This window comes from Pristiophorus japonicus, chromosome X, assembly GCF_044704955.1.
Source record: "Pristiophorus japonicus isolate sPriJap1 chromosome X, sPriJap1.hap1, whole genome shotgun sequence".
Taxonomy (NCBI): domain Eukaryota; kingdom Metazoa; phylum Chordata; class Chondrichthyes; family Pristiophoridae; genus Pristiophorus; species Pristiophorus japonicus.
Window position 1 is genome coordinate 22,219,614 of NC_092010.1, and position 17,777 is coordinate 22,237,390.

Consider the following 17,777-nt stretch of genomic DNA (forward strand, 5'->3'; position numbering starts at 1 on the left):
TTCATAGTGGGGTCCGTGCTGGGAGGCTATTCAACCACAGGCTGTGTCAGCCGTGGCTCAGTGGGCAGCACACTTGCCTCTGGGTCAGAATGTTGTGGGTTCACGTCCTGCTCCAGGGACTAGAGCATACAAATCCAGCCTGACACTCCCAGTGCAATGCTGAGGGAGTGCTGCACTGTCGGAGGTGTCATCTTTCGGATGAGAGGTTAAACTGAGGCTCTGTCTGCTCTCTCAGATGGACATAAAAAGATCCCATGGCATTATTTTGAAGAAGAGCAGGGGAGTTATCCCCGGTGTCCTGGCCAATATTTATCCCTCAATCAACATAACAAAAAAACAGATTATCTGGTCATTATCACATTGCTGTTTCCTGTGCGCAAAATTGGCTGCCACGTTTCTCACATTACAGCAGTGACTACACTCCAAAAGTACTTCAGTGGTTGCAAAGCTCTTTGAGACGTCCGGTGGTTGTGAAAGGCGCTATAGAAATGCAAGTCTTGCTTTTTTCTTTCAGACAGCACCACAGCCAATCGCAATCCTGCCCCACTCTGACATACACACACACACACATACAAGACACGCGCAATGGGATGGGGATCAGGAGCTGGAACCCTGGCTGAATTTCATGTGAGGACACCTCCAGGAATTTTCCCAGCCAGAGTTAGCAACCCTCGCCAGTGTTTATTGAGAGCAGATTACCCCCGAGGGCCGGAACTGCGAGCATTATCCAGCAGCGCGGAGCGGATGGGTTGAGTGGGTGGCTTGCTGGCAAAGAATGTAGTTCAGAAAACTGGGCCTACATCTAACCCACGCTCATGCCTGGCGAATGTTGAGTAATAGTCACTGCCACTTAAGAACTCACTGTGCGCTAAAGATTCGGTACCACCCCGTTTGGGAGTGGTAATGCTCGCGAGGCGCGAGGCTTTGCGCCGGGCGCAGAAGTCTCGGCCTCTCGCGGGAAATTGGGATTCCCGCCCCCAGAAGGAAGTCGAGCGCTAAATCTATCACTCCACTTCCTTCCTGGGTCGGGAGTGGGGTGCAGGGCGACACACCGGGCCGTGTAGCACTGCCGGGTAGGAGGGGCTCTTCCCTGAATTAAAGGGACGGGCCCAAGCCGCAAACTCTGCTATGATGACCGGGTCCTCCCTGGACCACCGGGGAGCGGGGTTGCCGCGCCAACAGCCCGGCGCGCAAGCAGAGCGCCGGGCTGACCAATCACAGCACGGACCCTGCGTTCGAAACACCAGCACAAGGAAATCGTCAATTTGTTTTTACACCGCAGCCCACCTCCCCTTTAAGTATCGCCCCACGAGCGGCCTGCCACCAGGTTCACACCCCCTGAATCTGTCGCTGGCATCGGCCAGCGCAGCTTCAGGGGGCGGTATCCGATTTAGTGTCCGGGGCGCTAACGGGGCACTGCGCATGGTGATGACATCATCATCAGTGGCACAGCGGAGCGGGGCGCTACGGGTCACCGCCGTCGCTAAACTCCCGCCGTAATTAGCAGGAGTCGTTAGCGGCTCCCACCCAGTCACAAAGTCGTTAGCGCCCCCCGCAGGGCAAATGATCCGAGCTGCTCCTCCACTGCGTCCATTATTGACTGATAACCCTCCCGTGAAGCACCTCTGGAGCTTTCACCACGTTAAAGGCGCTATATAAATGCAAGTTATTGCTGTTGATAGATGTCACTGCAAAACGGTGATGAGTAAAGGCTGTTGGCCGCTCACCTTCTCACGGACTTCCACTTCATCTCATGCACCCCACGGAAATGTTATTCAGATCTGGTCCGGTGCTCAGTATTTGAAAGACCGAGAGGTTTTTTGGGATTGATTGGGTTAAAGCAGAAACACTTGCTCTCCTCTCGAATGCTCTGGTGGGGACCCACGCCATTTGATCAATCTCACAGCAACCACAGGCCACAATAAATCAATCCTGTCTTCCTGGCGATAAATCTCCAAAACCGGAACATTGACAGGATGCAGGTCTCAATAAAATTACATCCGTGCTTAAATGCAACACGTGCATGTGAGCAAGAGAATTCGTATGGTTGTGTGCACGAGTGTGTGAGGGAAAGAGAGTATGTGTGTGTGAGAGTGTTTGTGAGCGTGTGTGTGAGTTTGTGAGTGTGTGGGTTTGTGTGAGAGTGTGTTTATGTGTGTGTGAGAGTGTGTGTGTGTGTGAGAGAGCTCGTGTGTCTGTGCGTGAGAGTTCGTGTGTCTGTGTGTGTGCGAGCTCATGTGTCTGTCTGTGAGAGAGCTCGTGTGTCGGTGCGTGAGAGAGTTCATGTGTCTGTGTGTGTGAGAGTCATGTGTCTGTGTGTGAGAGAGCTCATGTGTTTGTGTGTGAGAGAGCTTGTGTGTCTGTGTGAGAGCTCGTGTGTGTATATGTGAAAGAGTTCATGTGTCTGTGTGTGTGAGAGGTCATGTGTGTGTGTGTCTGCGTGAGAGAGTTCGTGTGTCTGTGTGTGTGAGCTCATTTGTCTGTGTGTGAGAGCTCGTGTATCTGTGTGTGAGAGAGCTCGTGTGTTTGTGTGTGAGAGAGCTCGTGTGTGTGTGTGTGAGAGGTCGTGTGTGTGTGTGTGTGCGTGTCTGTGCGTGAGAGCTCGTGTGTCTGTGTGAGAGCTCATATGTCTGTGTGTGTGAGAGAGTTCATGTATGTGTGTGTGTGTGAGAGAGGTTGTGTCTGTGTGTGTGTGTGTGTGTGTGTTTGTGTGTGTGAGAGGTCGTGTACCTGTGTGTGTGATAGAGTTCATGTGTCTGTGTGTGTGAGAGGTCATGTGTCTGTGTGTGAGAGAGCTCGTGTGTCTGTGTGTGTGAGAGTTCATGTGTCTGTGTGTGTGAGAGGTCATGTGTGTGTGTGTTTGTGTGTGTGAGAGCTCGCGTGTGTGTGTGAGAGATCTTGTGTGTCTGTGTGTGAGAGAGCTTGTGTGTCTGTGTGTGTGAGAGAGCTCGTGTGTGTCTGTGTGTGAGAGCTTGTGTGTCTGTGTGAGAGCTCATGGTGTCTGTGTGTGTGAGAGCTCGTGTGTCTGTGTGTGAGAGCTCATGTGTCTGTGTGAGAGAGCTCATGTGTCTGTATGTGTGAGAGCTGTGTGTCTGTGTGTGTGAGAGAGCTCATGTGTGTGTGAGAGAGCTCATGTGTCTGTGTGAGAGCTCGTGTGTCTGTGTGTGAGCTTGTGTGTCTGTGTGCACGAGCTCGTGTGTTTGTGTATGTGTGAGAGCTCGTGTGTGTGCCTGTGTATGTGAGTGAGCTCATGTGTGTGTGTGTGTGTGTGTGTGTCTGTGTGAGAGAGCTAGTGTGTTTGTGTGAATGTGTATATGTGTGAGTGCGCACGTTTGGAGTGTAGTCGCGGTTGTAAAGTAGGAAACATAGCAGCCAATTTGAGCACAGCAAGCTCCCACAAACAGCAACGTGATAATGACCAGATCATCTGTTTTTGTGATGTTGTTTGAGGGATAAATATTGGCCAGGACATCGGGGATAACTCCCATGCTCTTCTTCGAAATAGTGCCCCGGGATCTTTTACGTCCACCTGAGAGAGCAAACGGGGCCTCGGTTTAATGTCTCATTTAAAGACGGCACCTCCACCAATGCAGCACTCCCTCAGCACTGAACTAAATTGGCAGTGTCAGCCCAGACTTATGTGCTCAAATCCCTGGAGTGGGACTTGAACCCACAACCTTCGGAGCACTGGCTGACACTCAGAGAGGAGTGGAAAAAGAGAAAGGGAAATTTGTTGAATGAGTTTTAGAAACACAAGTCAAATAAACCTTTATATCTGACGAAAGGTCAGTGACCTGAAATCTTAAACTGGGTTTTATTCTCTCTCCCCACCGCTGCTGCCTGACCTGCCGAATGTTTCCACCATTTTCCTACTTTTAATACGGTGTAATCAGGCTGGTCTCCCTCCAATCTTGCGGCCAAGCACTCTGGAACGTCAACAGACCTGGTGCACAGAAGCAAATAACACTGTTGTCCCCTGTGCCAGCCTCCTCTGCCCCACCCCACCACATCCCCCTCCCCCACCTCCTCCCCTCTCGCCGCACCACACCCTCCCCTCATCCTCTCCGCTCCCTCTCCCCCCACCTCCCCTCCTTCTCTCCCCTCACTCTCCCCGCTCCCTCTCCCTCCTCCTCTTCCCTCCCCCCTGCAACCACCTCCTCTCCCCTCCCCTCCCCCCCCACCAACACCTCCCCCCCCACCTCTCTACTGCCCACCCACCTCCTCTTCCTCTCCCCTCCCATCCTATCCCTAGCCTCCTATCCCTCCCCCTCCTCTTCTTCCCCTCACCTCCTATCCCCCTCTCCCTTTCTCACCCCTCCCCTCCCATCCTCTCCCCTCCCTCGCTCCACTCCCATCCCTCCCTCTCCCCTCCTATCCCTACCCTCCCCTCCTATCCCTCCTCTCACCTCCTATCCCTCCCCTCCCCTCACCTCCTATCCCTCCCATCCTCTCCCCTCCCATTCCCTTCCCTCCCATCCCTCCCTATCCATATCCTCCCTCCTATCCCTATGTTCCCCTCCTATCCCTACCCTCAACCCTATTCCTATCCCCTCCCTCCTATCCCTTCCCTTCCTCTCCCCAACTATCCCCTCCCTTCTTCTCCTCTCCCCTCTTATCTCGCCCCTTCTTTCCCTTCCTCTCCCTCCCCTCCCCTCCCCTGCTATCCCTTCCCTCCCTCTCCCCTCCTATCCCTCCCATCCCCTGCTATGCCTACCCTCCTATCCCTCCCTCTCCCCTCTCATTCCTCTCCTCCCCTGCTATCCCTTCCCTCCCATCCCTACCCTCCTATCCCTCCCTCTCCCCTGCTACCCCTCCCTCTCCCCTGCTATCCCTTCTCTCCTCTTCCCTTCCCTCCTATCCCTACCCTCCCTCCTCCCTTCCTTATCCCTCCCATCCCCTCCTCTCTCTTCCTCTCTCCTATCCCTTCCTCTCCCATCCCATCCCTACCATTCCCCTGCCCTCCTATTCCTCCCCTCCGATTCCTACCCTCCCCTCCTATTCCTCCCCTTCTACTATTCCTCCCCTTCTACACCTCCTTTCCTCTCCATTTCCGGAGTGCAGCGAAAGAGTTAACACAATAAAAAGCTCATCTCCCAAGCCACCTCCCCTCCCGAGCGCTGCTTCTCGCTGGCTATTTGTGAATGCATCGGAAGAGAGAGCGAGGGCGGAGTAATCCCTTTTGTAGATTTCACTCAGTGACACGGTTCCGTATCGGGTTAATTTCAAGCCACCCCTGGTCAATTTCACCTACGCTGCATCTCTCGGGCGATGGCAAGCTGCAGGAATGGCTGAAACCTACCAGCTCTACATGATCTTGCTGCTCCTGAACATCAGCACCGGGGCCGGTAAGGAGTTCACCTGCTGTTAGGCGGCGGCGGAGGAGGAAGAGGAGGAGGGGCGATTCTTTTTCTTTTTGGGGAAAGAAAACCACATTATATTTAAGCGTTTGAAATGTTTATTTACATCCCTGTGCTCGCAACATGGCGCCCGGAGTTGGATACAATGTTGCCACAGGGACTGATTGTTTCAATATCTCCTGATCCTAAATAAGAAACCCAGTTGTGGTGTCGGGATTTCGATGCCGTTTCCTACCGCCAGCGACTCTTGATCAGTTTCTGGTCGGTTTTACTCTTTTGTTTACCTTCTGGTTCATTTCGCTTGCTTTGTGTGTGTGTGTGTGTGTGTGTTTCACTGCTCTGGACGCTTTATAATCCTGCATTGTGGTGTTTATCGATTAGTGATGGGGCGCTGGGGAAATTGACTTTATTGGTCCGTCTCTCCCTCTTCCTCCCCCCCCCCCCTCCCTTTTTCACACACACACACAACAAAAAGCGACAGGTATTCGAGCGAGTGCCTTTGTCCGGCCTAGCTCTATCACAATGAGCGCCCTGTGAAAAGCTACTCGACAGCTCTGTGTGTGTGTCGGTCTGCACATACGAACCGCACTTTTCTCGAGGCTGCCATTGCCACGAAACCGGTTCCAATTTTCTTTCTCTCCCCTCATAAATTCTGAATTTTACCGAGCTTAAGGAGGTGCCCTGCTGGACTTAATTCAGAAGCGAGGCTTCCAGTAAATACATTGCTGTAATAATCTTCTCAACCCCTCCCCTCCCATGTGTGTGCCTCTCTCTCTCCCTCTGTGGATGATACTGAATTTGCAATGTGTGTCCTGGCTTGACCTGAGACACTTCACTTTGTACGGAAAGGGAGGGGAATATATCTGGGCAGCGATTTTAAAACTTGCTCTTGCCTATCCTCCTTCCTGACTGTGGTGGCTGATGTTGGGGGTAAGGGTGCCTGGAGCCCAGTGGCACATTCCTCAGGGTGCCCATTCTTTTGTTTATGAGCCCGGGTGGTGTGTATTTGGCTGCAGGGTGTTAGTTATGTCTGATCTAATCATAGAAGTTTACAGCACGGAAGGAGGCCATTTCAGCCCACCGTGTCCGCGCCCACCCTCGTCGTGTTTGTTCCAGAAGGCAAGGGAAGAGGGTATTGGATAGGAATCATAGAATGGTTACAGCACCGAGCCATTCGGCCCATCGACTCTCAGCAAGTCCCACTCCCCTGCCCTTTCCCCATAACCCTGCAACTTCTTTTCCCTTCAGGTACTTATCCAACTCCCTTTTTGAAAGGTAAAATTGAATCTGCCTCCACCGCCCTTTTTAGGCCGTGCATTCCAGATCCTAACCACTCGCTTCGCAAAAAAAACATGTTATTGCTTGGGTCGCCTTTGTTTCTTTTGCCAATCATCTTAAATCTGTGTCCTCTGCTTCTCGACCCTTTCGCCAATGAGAACAGTTTCTCTCTATCTACTCTGTCCAGACCCCTCGTGATTTTGAACACCTCGATCAAATCTCCTCTCAACCGTCTCTGCTCCAAGGAGAACAACCCCAGCTTCTCCAGTCCATCCACGTAACTGAAGTTTTTTTTTTGTTTAAAAACAACTTGCCTCGGACCCGGCAATGTTGAGGTAGGTCAGTTGTACGATCCCAGCTGACACCAGTAACCCAGCACAGGCTGGGGATGGGAGCTGTGCTACCCAGCATTACGCCACACACAGTGCATGTGCCCACTGCAGAAAGGAAGGTGGTCTTGACAATTGGATGTGGTGATGTGACCCATTTAATATTGCTACAGTCGCCCTTTGTTGGATGATTTTTGTCTAGTTGGGGAGGGGGAATTATTCATTGAGACAGAGGGGGGAAAAAAGCATTGTTCATCCCTCGGCTTGGGTTTGTAACTGAGAAGTGATGTCGAGGAGCCTCACTCAAGTCCAGGAGTTCAGAATATGCAAGGTTCGAATTGACTTTATGCAACAGTTGTGGGTAAATGATACCGAGCTGGAAGCTCTTGCCCAGACCCCCAACCCCAGTTCAGGAAGATGAACACAGTCACTTTCCTGAGATGTACAAGTTGTAGTTTAGCTGTAAATTAGTACCTGGGTGTTGCTGTTACTTGTCCAATGTCTTTGGACATTTGAATGTGGGAGACCAGCAACTCCTGCTTGGCCTCCCACATTCTACCCTACGTAAACTTGAGCTCATCCAAAACTCGGCAGCCTATGTCCTAACTCGCACCCGCTCCCGCATCACCCCTGTGCTCGCTGACCTACATTGGCTCCCGGTTAAGCAACGCCTCTTTCAAATCCCTCCATGGCCTCGCCCCTCCCTATCTCTGTAATCTCCTCCAGCGCCACAACCCCCCGAGATATCTGCGCTTCTCTAATTCTGCCCTCTTGAGCATCCCTGATTTATAATCGCTCAACCATTTGTGGCTGTGTCTTCTGATGCCTGGGCCCTAAGCTCTGGAATTCCCTGCCTAAACCTCTCCGCCTCTCTACCTCTACCTCTTTCTTTCTCTCTCTCTCTCTCTCTCTCTCTCTCTCTCTCTCCTCCTTTTAAAACGCTCTTTAAAATCTACCTCTTTGACCAAGCTGTCCTAATATCTCATTCTGTGGCTCGGTGTCAAATTGTTGTCTTGTAACACTTCTGTGAAGCATCTTGGGATGTTTTACTATGTTAAAGGTGCTATACAAATACAAGTTGTTGTTGTCGTCTTTACCTGATGCCATTTCCAGGACCATTCTAAGTCGAGTCTTCTGTGTTTGTGGCTTCTTTGTATGTAGTCAACTGATATGGAAGACTTGCAATGATATAGAGCCCTAATGCAGCTCACCGAATCATAAGCACATCACAATAAATCTAAAGGGCACGGACGGTTAATGTTGGGGACCATGGAATAGAAACAAAAGAACTTGCATTTATATAGCACCTTTTTAATGTAGTAAAAAGCCCCGAGGCATTTTACAGGAGCGTCATCAAACGTTTGACACTGAGCCACGTAAGGACATCTTTGGACAGGTGACCGAGCTTTTAGTCACAAGAGGTAGGTTTTAAGAGCGGTCTTAAATGAGGCAGAGAGGTTTAGGGAGAGAATTCCAGAGCTTGGGGCCCAGGCAGCCGAAGGCACATCCACCAATTGGGGAGTGAAGGAAATTGAGGATTCACAACTGGCCAGAATTGGAGAAGCACAAAGATGTTGGGAGGGCTGGGGGGAGGTTACAGAGATGGGGAGGGTGAGCCAAGTACCTGATGGGCACTGCAGAGACCTGTGTCCTGACCTGGAAGTGGTAATATTTATCTAATTAATCCTTTTCGTTTTTGCTAGATATCTGTTCAATTCTCCAGTGAATTTGACCCAGTGCCCCCGCCCCCCCCTCCTTTTTAGCTAATGTGTTCTCTCCTTTTTTCCCCCCACCCCATCAATTATGTGTTCCTCTTTCTTCTCACACACGCTTCCACAATGACACGCATGCTGGGGAATGGCCCCCTGATATCAGTACCATCACCAAGCTTTGTTCATAGAACCTTACAGTACAGATGGAGGCCATTTGACCCATCGTGCCTGTGCTGGCTCTTTGAAAGAGCGATCCAGTGTGTCAGCCATGGCTCAGTGGGCAGCGCTCTCGCCTCAGAGTCAGAAGTTTGTGGGTTCAAGTTCCACTCCAGGGACTTGGGCACCAAAATCCAGGCTGACACTCCAGTGCAGTATGCAGTACTGAGGGAGTGCTGCACTGTTGGAGGTGCTGTCTTTTAGATGAGACATTAAACCGAGGCCCCGTCTGCCCTCGGGTGGACGTAAGGGATCCTGTGACAAGATTTCAATGAAGAGCAGGGGAGTTATCCCCGGAGTCCTGGCCAATATTTATCTCTCAATCAACATCACTAAAACAGATTCATCTGGTCATTATCACATTGCTGTGTGCAAATGGCTGCTGTGTTTTCTACAGTGACTCCACTCCAAAAGTACTTCATTGGCTGTAAAGCGCTTTGGGACATTCTGAGGTCATGAAAGACGGTGTATAAATGCAAGTCTTTCTTTTCAATATATCCCACTCCACTGCTCTTTCCCAATAGAAAGAAAAGAAAGACGTGCATTTATATAGCGCCTTGCACGACCACTGGACGTCTCAAAGCGCTTTACAGCCAATGAAGCACTTTTGGTGTGTAGTCACTGCTTTAATGTGGGAATTAGCCCTGTAAATTTCCCCTTCGAGTATATACTCAATTCCCGTTTGAAAGTTGCTATCGAATCTGCTTCTACCACCCTTTCAGGCAGTGCGTTCCAGATCATAACAACTCTGCGGTTTTTTAAAAACTCTCATCTTCCAATTCTCATCTGCCCTCTGGTTTTCTCTTATATTAAGTACACTGGACTACAGGAAAAATCCCACTTCCATGAATCCACTTTACTATTATTAGTCTTGATCCTCCCCTCCATGTTCTGCCATTGTTGTCAGTGCCTTTGACCGGCAGCGTGTCTTCCCTGGTGTAATGTGCCTCGCTGCTATTTCGAGACACAGCCCAAGGTTGGAAGGATGCAATCTGCTGATGTTCTGCCGGATGTTTTGAGCAGTTTAAGCAGGCATCTTGTAAACAGTGGATCTGTGCACCACCATCCTTCACTGAAACCCTCGTGCCGTCCAAGTGACAAGATAACTTGTTATCCGAGTCCCTAGATAGCCAACCCGTGCAATTACTTGCACCACAGGAGACGAGCTGAATGCTCGGTGTGTTCGACTAAAACGTCCCTCTGCTATTTAATGGGAGGCTGTCGCCCCTTTATTTTAAGCCGCTTTCCATCTCCTGAAGGGTCTGGAGGAGTGGGGGGTGATGGAGGCGGAACTGGCAGATTAAAAAGTTGTCGGGACAATTTAATTGTTGGCAGATGAAAGAATTTTATTCTAGAAACCAAGAAAATCGCCTGCTTTTTATTAACCAGCGCCTCCCCTTTTAAGACATTTATTCCTTCATGATCTGCCTGCACAGAATAAGGAACAATTTATAGGTCGTGGTGGACAAGCCCTTCATCATTAAGACTGAACTGTGCACGATTCACTGACCTGTGGCAGGGTCCTGTCAATGATGAAGGATTTCACCTTGTCCCGATTTTTTTTGTTGTTGATTTGAGTGCTTCTGGTCACCAAGAGGAAAATCAACGTACACGAATTTGGAACTCCCAAACACAGTAGAGAGAAACTGTTCCCATTGGCTGAAGGGTTGAGAACCAGAGGACACAGATTGAAGGTGATTGGTAGAAGAACCAAAGGCGACATGAGGAAAAACTTATTTTACGCAGCGAGTGGTTAGGATCTGGAATGCACAGCCTGAGAGGGTGGTGGAGGCGGATTCAATCGTGGCTTTCAATTGGATAAGTAGCTGAAGGAAAGAAATTTGCAGCATTACGGGGAAAGGGCAGGGGAGTGGGATTAGCTGAGGTGCTCTTGCAGAGAGCCGGCACGAGCTCAATGGGCCGAATGGCCTCCTTCCATGCTGTAACGATTCAATGATTCCCGACCCAAATTCTCAGGCGCCAATGTGGAGAATGGATTGTGCCAGGAGTTTCCCGAACTAGCAGTCCATGGAAGAAAAAGAGCCCAGTGTTGTATTGAGGCCTACGGGGCAGCCAGGTCCCAGGCTCTGATCCTGCCCTGTGTCGACTTAGCTGGGATGTTTTTGGTGGTCTGATGCTAGTGAGAACAAAAATCAGCCATGGTTTTCAAGAAAGACTTGCATTTCTAAAGTACCTTTCAGGACCTCCAGAACGCCCCAAAGCTCTATAGAGCCAATGAAGCACTTTTGAAGTGTAGTCACTGTTGTAATGTAGGAAACACAACAGCGAATTTGCATACACCAAGCTCCCACAAGCAGCAATGAATTAACAACCAGATAATATGTTTTTGTGATGTTGGTTGAGGGATAAATATTGGCCCCAGGGAGAACTCCCCTGCTCTTCACAATAGTGCCGTGGGGTCTTTTACCTCTATCTGAGGGGGAAGACGGGGCCTCGGTTTAACATCTCATCCGAAAGGCAGCACCTCCAACAGTGCAGCACTGCACTGGAGTGTCGGTCTGGATTTTTATTTTTGTGCTCAAGTCTCTGGAGTGGGACTTGAACCCCCACAACCTTCTGACTCTGAGGCGAGAGTGCTACCCACTGAGCCATGGCTGACGAATTTGGAGGTGTTTGGGGACAGTGAGCCAGTGGAGCTCAGCAAGGGCAGGGGTGATGGGTGAGCGAGGATTGGATGTTGAGATGGCTCCCAGGTAGACCACCAGTTGGATTTTGGTCTTCCTGTTCGGGACTTGCTGAATCAGCTGAAGTCTGATGAAAAGGCCACTTGAACCATTCTGTTTAAAGTAATCCAGTGTGTTGGGTATAAAACTACTCCAGGGCATTTGAGCAGCATTGGTGGAGAGCGAAAACCAATGAGCTACCATCATGCAGTTCTGACGAAGGGTCATCGACCTGAAACGTTAACTCTGTCTCTCTCCACAGATGCTGCCTGACCCGCTGAGTATTTCCAGCAGTTTCTGTATTCAGATTTCCAGCCTCTGCAGTATTTTGCTTTTGTAAGGGCATTTGGGTCTTGTTTACCTGAAGGTGCGCAGCTTCGAAACTGCTGTTTGGTGATGAGCTGCTAATGGGAAATGCGCACGGCAACTGATAGCAATCCGATACCCTGATCGCACACAGTACGTTAGGTGATGGCTTGTGGTCGGACCAGCACTCCAAAAGTAATCGAACTTTCTCGATTATGTGCGATGATCTTCTCATTATCGTCTTGTATTCTCGTCTGGAATGGCAAGTTTTGAAATGTGATCATTCTCTGGAAAACCAACACTTCTCCTCCTCCTCCCCACCCCCCCTGCCAAATCACCTTTCCGGAAGGTGCTGAATCATGCTGGGTGCAATTCCACAGGCATTTGGCTCTCTTATCCCAGCAGGGGAAATCGTACACCCATGAAAATATTGGGATACAGATCTGTGAGAATAACGGGTTTGGCATCGTACAGGCAACAAACTGGTACACGGATGTCAGCTGTGGCTCAGTGGGCAGCACTCTTTGCCTGAAGGGAGCAGGGTAGTCGCTGTCTGCTGTGGCAACTGTGCCCAATCCTGTCCTGTCCATGCAGGGATCACGAGTCAGTGATCACCAGCAGGAACCCCGACTGCTCTTCTTGCATTTCTTTTTGCTTCTGTCCCCAGGAGGGGGAGAGAGGGGGGGGTCACTGATGCTCATTGCACCCACACCCCCGGCCCGAACTTTGCAGGTGAGATCAGCTCGCTCCGCGTACGCTCTGAATTTCCCGATGTACTCTGACCTTCCCTATGAAATGGGAGCAGCAGTAGGCCGCGCGAGCCTGCTCTGCTGTGGCTCCATTGGTCAATGCACTGCCCACTACCCAGCCAATGTACCGTTAGTTGGGTGGTGGGCCGCGCACTCATCAATTGAGCCACCAAGTTCCCACTTTTACAGCTTACTGTTTTCTCTTGTGATGGGCAGGGAAGTAATGACTTATTGGAAACTTTTGAATGATGGCACTTAAAAAAGAAAACCCCTATGTTAAACTTGTCAGAGTGGTGTTAAATGGTCTGCTCAAAACGTATGATCAATAACAGCTGGTTGAGTGGTATAGACCATGCCAACACCGGCTATAGGTCCGAACTGTATAGTATATAAATGCCTTTTATCTTGCAACAGTTTCGGGAGAGCGATTCTATAGAAGTACAAAGTATTTACTGCACAGAAACAGGCTACTCTGCCCAACAGATCCGTGCCTGTGTTTATGCTCCACACGAGCCTCCTCCCATCCCTCTTCATCTCATCCCATCAACATATCCTTCTATTTCTTTCTCCCTCATGTGTTTATCTAGCTTCCCCTTAAATGCATCGATACTGTTCACCTCAACCACTCCCTGTGGGAGCGAGTTCCACATTCTCACCACTCTCTGGATAAAGAAGTTTCTCCTGAATTCCCAATTGGATTTATTAGTGACTACCTTATATTGATGGTCCCTAGTTTTGGTCTCCCCCACAAGTGGAAACATCTTTATGTCCACCCTATCAAACCCTTTCATAAAAATCTTGAAAGACCTCTGTCACCCCCTCAGCAGTCTCATTTCTAGAAAAAAGAACCCAGCCCATTCATTCTTTCCCGACGGGTACAACCTCCGTTCTGGTTATCACCCGTGTAAATCTATTCTGTACCTTCACCAGGGCCTCTATATGCTTTTGGTAATGTGGAGACCAGAACTGGACAGCGTACCTAATGGGGAGAGATTGAGCAGACTAGGCCTATATTCTTTGGAGTTTAGAAGAATGAGAGGTGATCGCATTGAAACGTACAACATTCTTACAGGGCTTGACAGGGAGGATGTTTCCCCCTCGCTGTGGAGTCTATAACCAGGGGTCACAGTCTCAGAATAAGGGGTCAGCCATTTAGGACTGAGATGAGCAGAAACTTCTTCGCTCAGAGGATGATGAATCTTTGGAATTCTCTACCCCAGAGGGCTGTGGAGGCTCGGCCTTTGAGTATATTCAAGGCAGTGATCGATAGGTTTTTGAATATTAAGGGAATCAAGGGATATGGGGATCGGGCGGGAAAGTGGAGTTGAGCGAGAAGATCAGCCATGGTCTCATTGAATGGTGGAGCAGGCTCGAGGGGCCGAATGGCCTACTCCTGCTCCTATTTCTTATGTTCTTACCTCTAAGTACTTGCCGTATGACGATGGCTTCCTGTCCCTTGTGGGCACATGGTGGAACAGTGCGTCTGTCACTGGCTGTCTTAAAGTGAAGTGGAATGGCGGACAAATCAGCTGGTGTTCTGCCTGATTTCCATTTTGGGAGATGGCAGACAAATTAGTTGAATTTGCTGTCTGCTTAAATCAGTTGGCCGACAGTCTTTAGGTGTTTTTTTTCACCATTGATGGAGTGCCATCGACTGCAGACGAGCAGTTCAGTCACTGCTGGCACACTCTTTAATATCAACAATCGGTCCTCTGTTATTTCACAGCATTGGGGAATCTATGGCCCCCTGGGTCTATTTTAATTGGGCCTATAATGGTGTGACACTGAATTGCTCCAATGTTCTCTGACCAGAATCAGGGCCCCTTCCTGAGCCCTGTGACCCGCTGCTTGTTTCCACATTTCCTCGACCGACCAAAGGAAAAGCTCTACTCGGAATTCCTTCATGGCAAGCGAGCCCCAGGTGGGCAGAGGAAACGTTACAAGGACACCCTCAAAGCCTCCCTGATAAAGTGCAACATCCCCACTGATACCTGGGAGTCCCTGGCCAAAGACCGCCCTAAGTGGAGGAAGTGCATCCGGGGGGGCGCTGAGCACCTCGAGTCTCGTTGCCGAGAGCATGCAGAAATCAAGCGCGGGCAGCGGAAAGAGCATGCGGCAAACCAGTCCCACCCACCCTTGCCCTCAACGACTATCTGTCCCACCTGTGACAAGGACTGTGGTTCTCATATTGGACTGTTCAGTCACCTGAGAACTCACTTTGAGAGTGGAAGCAAGTCTTCCTCGATTCCGAGGGACTGCCGATGATTATGATCGACCTGCCTTCTAAATGCATGGGATGGGTTCCTGTGAACGCAACGTGACTCCATTATTCCAACGCTCGACTGGCCGTGCCCTAACTCGCACCAAGTCCCGTTCACCCATCACCCCTGTGCTCGCTGACCTACATTGGCTCTCGGTCCAGCAATGCCTCGATTTTTTGATTTGCAACTACCTCCATGGCCTCGCCCTCCCCTTTCTTTGCAACCTCTTCCAATCCTCCAACCCTCCGCAATCTCTGCGCTCCTCCAATTCTGGCCTCTAGCGTGTCTCCGGTTCCCATCGCCCCACCATTGGTGGCCGTGCCTTCAGCTGCCTGGGCCCTAAGCTCTGGAATTCCCTCCCTAAATCCCGATGCCTCTCTGCCTCTCTGCTCCGTTAAGAGGCACCTTAAAGCCTACCTCTTTGAACAATCTTTTGGCCACCTGTCCAAAGATCTCCTTATGTGTTCTGTGGTCAAATTTTGTCTTGACAATGCTGCTGTGAAGCACCTGGAGACTGTTTACTACGTTGAAGGCACTATGCTGCTGTTGTGTAAATTGTGAGGAAGGGGGATTATTAACCAGGCCCACCCTGACCTTGACTTTGAATGTAACAATGCGCATCATGACCTCGCCCTGTCACGCTCCTGGTTTTGCGCAAACCAGGACACGTTCAAATCTGGACATGCTGACTAAGCCACAATTTTGGTGGCAACAGATGTGAGTCAAAGAGGAGTAAACTGAGGTTTTAAAAAAAAAACAGAAAATGCTGGAAATCTCAGCGGGTCAGGCAGCATCTGTGGAAAGAGAAACAGAGTTAACGTTTCAGGTCAGTGATCCTTGGTCAGAACTGGTGAATGTTCGAGATGTAACAGATTCTTAAGGAAGTGCAAGGGGCCCTGAAAGGGGGCGGGGAGGACACAAAAAAAGGAAAGGTCTGTGATTGGGTGGAAGGCAGAGGAGATTTGAGAGACAAAAGGGATGATGGGCCGACTTGAGATGGTGATGGCACAAGTTAGGAAACAAAAGATGAGTCTATATAGGGTATGAATGGCAGAATAATTAACAGCTGCCATGGGAAACAGAGAAAAATAAAAAGGGTGGGGGAAGGGTTTATAAAAAGAAAAAGGGAGGAAAGGGAACAAAATGTGTAAACTGAGGTCCCTGGTCTCCGTCTGAGCGACCCCCTCTCAGCACCCTATCTGAAACTGGAAGTGTCTTAAATTGTACATGGTGTGAGGAGGGAGCTGCCTGATGGGTAGACTGACCTCTCCTCCTCCTATGCTCTCCTATGTTCTTGAATTCGAAAGAAGAACTTGCATTTCTATAGCGCCTTTCACAACCTCAGGATGTCCCAAAGTGCTTTGCAGCCAATAAAGTCGTTTTTGGAGTGTAGTCACTTGTAATGTGGGAAATGCGGCAGCCAATTTGCGCACAGCAAGCTCCCACACACAGCAATGTGATAATGACCAAACAATCTGTTTTAGTGATGTTGATTGAAGGATAAATATTGGCCCAGGACACCGGGGATGTCTCCCCTGCTCTTCTTCGAACTAGTGCCATGGGATCGTTTACAACCACCTGAGAGAGCAGACGTCTTGAGATCTGTTTAAACAAATCTCCAGCTCTCGCCACCAGGGTTTTGGCATGATCGGCTGGAATCCAATAGTGAGCTTCAATGGATGCACTACAGAGGTGAGTCGGAGAACCCATATTTACTGGGCCTTTCCAGCTGCTGGTCGCGGCAAATGCAAGCAAGTTTCCCTTCAGCATCCTGCCCGCTGTGCGAGCGCCATGCGCCGAGGGTTTACTAACTCTGGTTGGACGTTTTCCTGGAGGGAGCGTCCCGCCCCCACACTCCTGCCATTGGTCGCTCGGCACCTCCGTCCAGGAGACGCACCACCTTTCCGCGCCAATTGCAAAGCGAACCAGCTCGATGGGCTGAATGGCCTCCTTCTGTGCTGTACTATTCTATGGTTTATGGTCTCGTCCGCTCCCTATCTCTGCAACCTCCCCCAGGTTTTTAATCCCCCCCCCCCCTCCCCGGAGGTCTCTGCACTCCTTCAATTCCAGCCTCTTGCGCATCCCTAATTTTCATCGCTCCACCATCGGCGATTGTGCTTCAGCTGCCTGGGCCCTAAGCTCTGGAATTCCCTCTCTTTTAAGACGCCTATGTCTTTGACTAAGCTTTTGGTCATCTGACCTCAATATCTTCTTGTGTGGCTCGGTGTCAAATTTTGTTAAATGCTCCTGTGAAGTGCCTGGGTTTTTCCTTTGAATAGTCCAATCCCGTTTCTCCAGGGTGCCGTGGAGATTCATCCTTAATTCCTGGGGACGACGACTCCTTCAGGGCAGTCCCAGAGGGTTGGTGGCCCCCCCAGACATGCTTCAAAAGGCCGCATGCTTCTTGCACATTGTGAGAGCAGCTCCAGATTTTGGCACCGTGATGAGGGAGCGGGATTGAGTAATGTGAACATGAACAAAACAAGCTCCGAAGGCAAGAGCAGATTTGGTCTGAGCATATCGTTGGAGGCGAGCCGCCTTGTTATTCTTCGGAGCAAATATATTTTTCGCTTCTTGCGTGAAATGCACTGTGGAAATTTGTGTGTGTGTGTGTGTGTGGGGGGCGGGTAAAATTGATGTTTGGCGACCGGTTGATAAAGTGCTGATTTGTTCAGTCTAGTGGCCTCTCCAGACTAGTGTGCGACTTGGTTTGTGTGTGCTGGGTGTGTCTGGTAACTGGTTCCGAATAAAGTGCTGATTGTTCGATGTCTGACCTCTCCAGACTAGTGCTTGTAGCTGTTGCTTTGTTGCGAGTTTGGGAGCTGTAAACAGGATTAAGCAAATGACGGGCGACCAGAAGAGATCCAACGCCAAGAAAACAATCA

The 17,777-nt window shown here is 50.1% G+C and overlaps 1 protein-coding gene across 1 annotated transcript in view; it reads left to right on the forward strand.

Moving 5' to 3' along the window:
- Nucleotides 1–5,220: 5,220 nt before the first annotated feature.
- LOC139240820 (activin receptor type-1B-like) overlaps nt 5,221–17,777 on the forward strand; it is a 72,431-nt gene continuing 59,874 nt past the window's right edge. Inside the window, exon 1 of the mRNA XM_070869303.1 lies at nt 5,221–5,345. Within this exon, the coding sequence (XP_070725404.1) occupies nt 5,285–5,345 (61 nt within the window). The 5' untranslated portion in view covers nt 5,221–5,284. The remainder of the gene's footprint in view (nt 5,346–17,777) is intronic.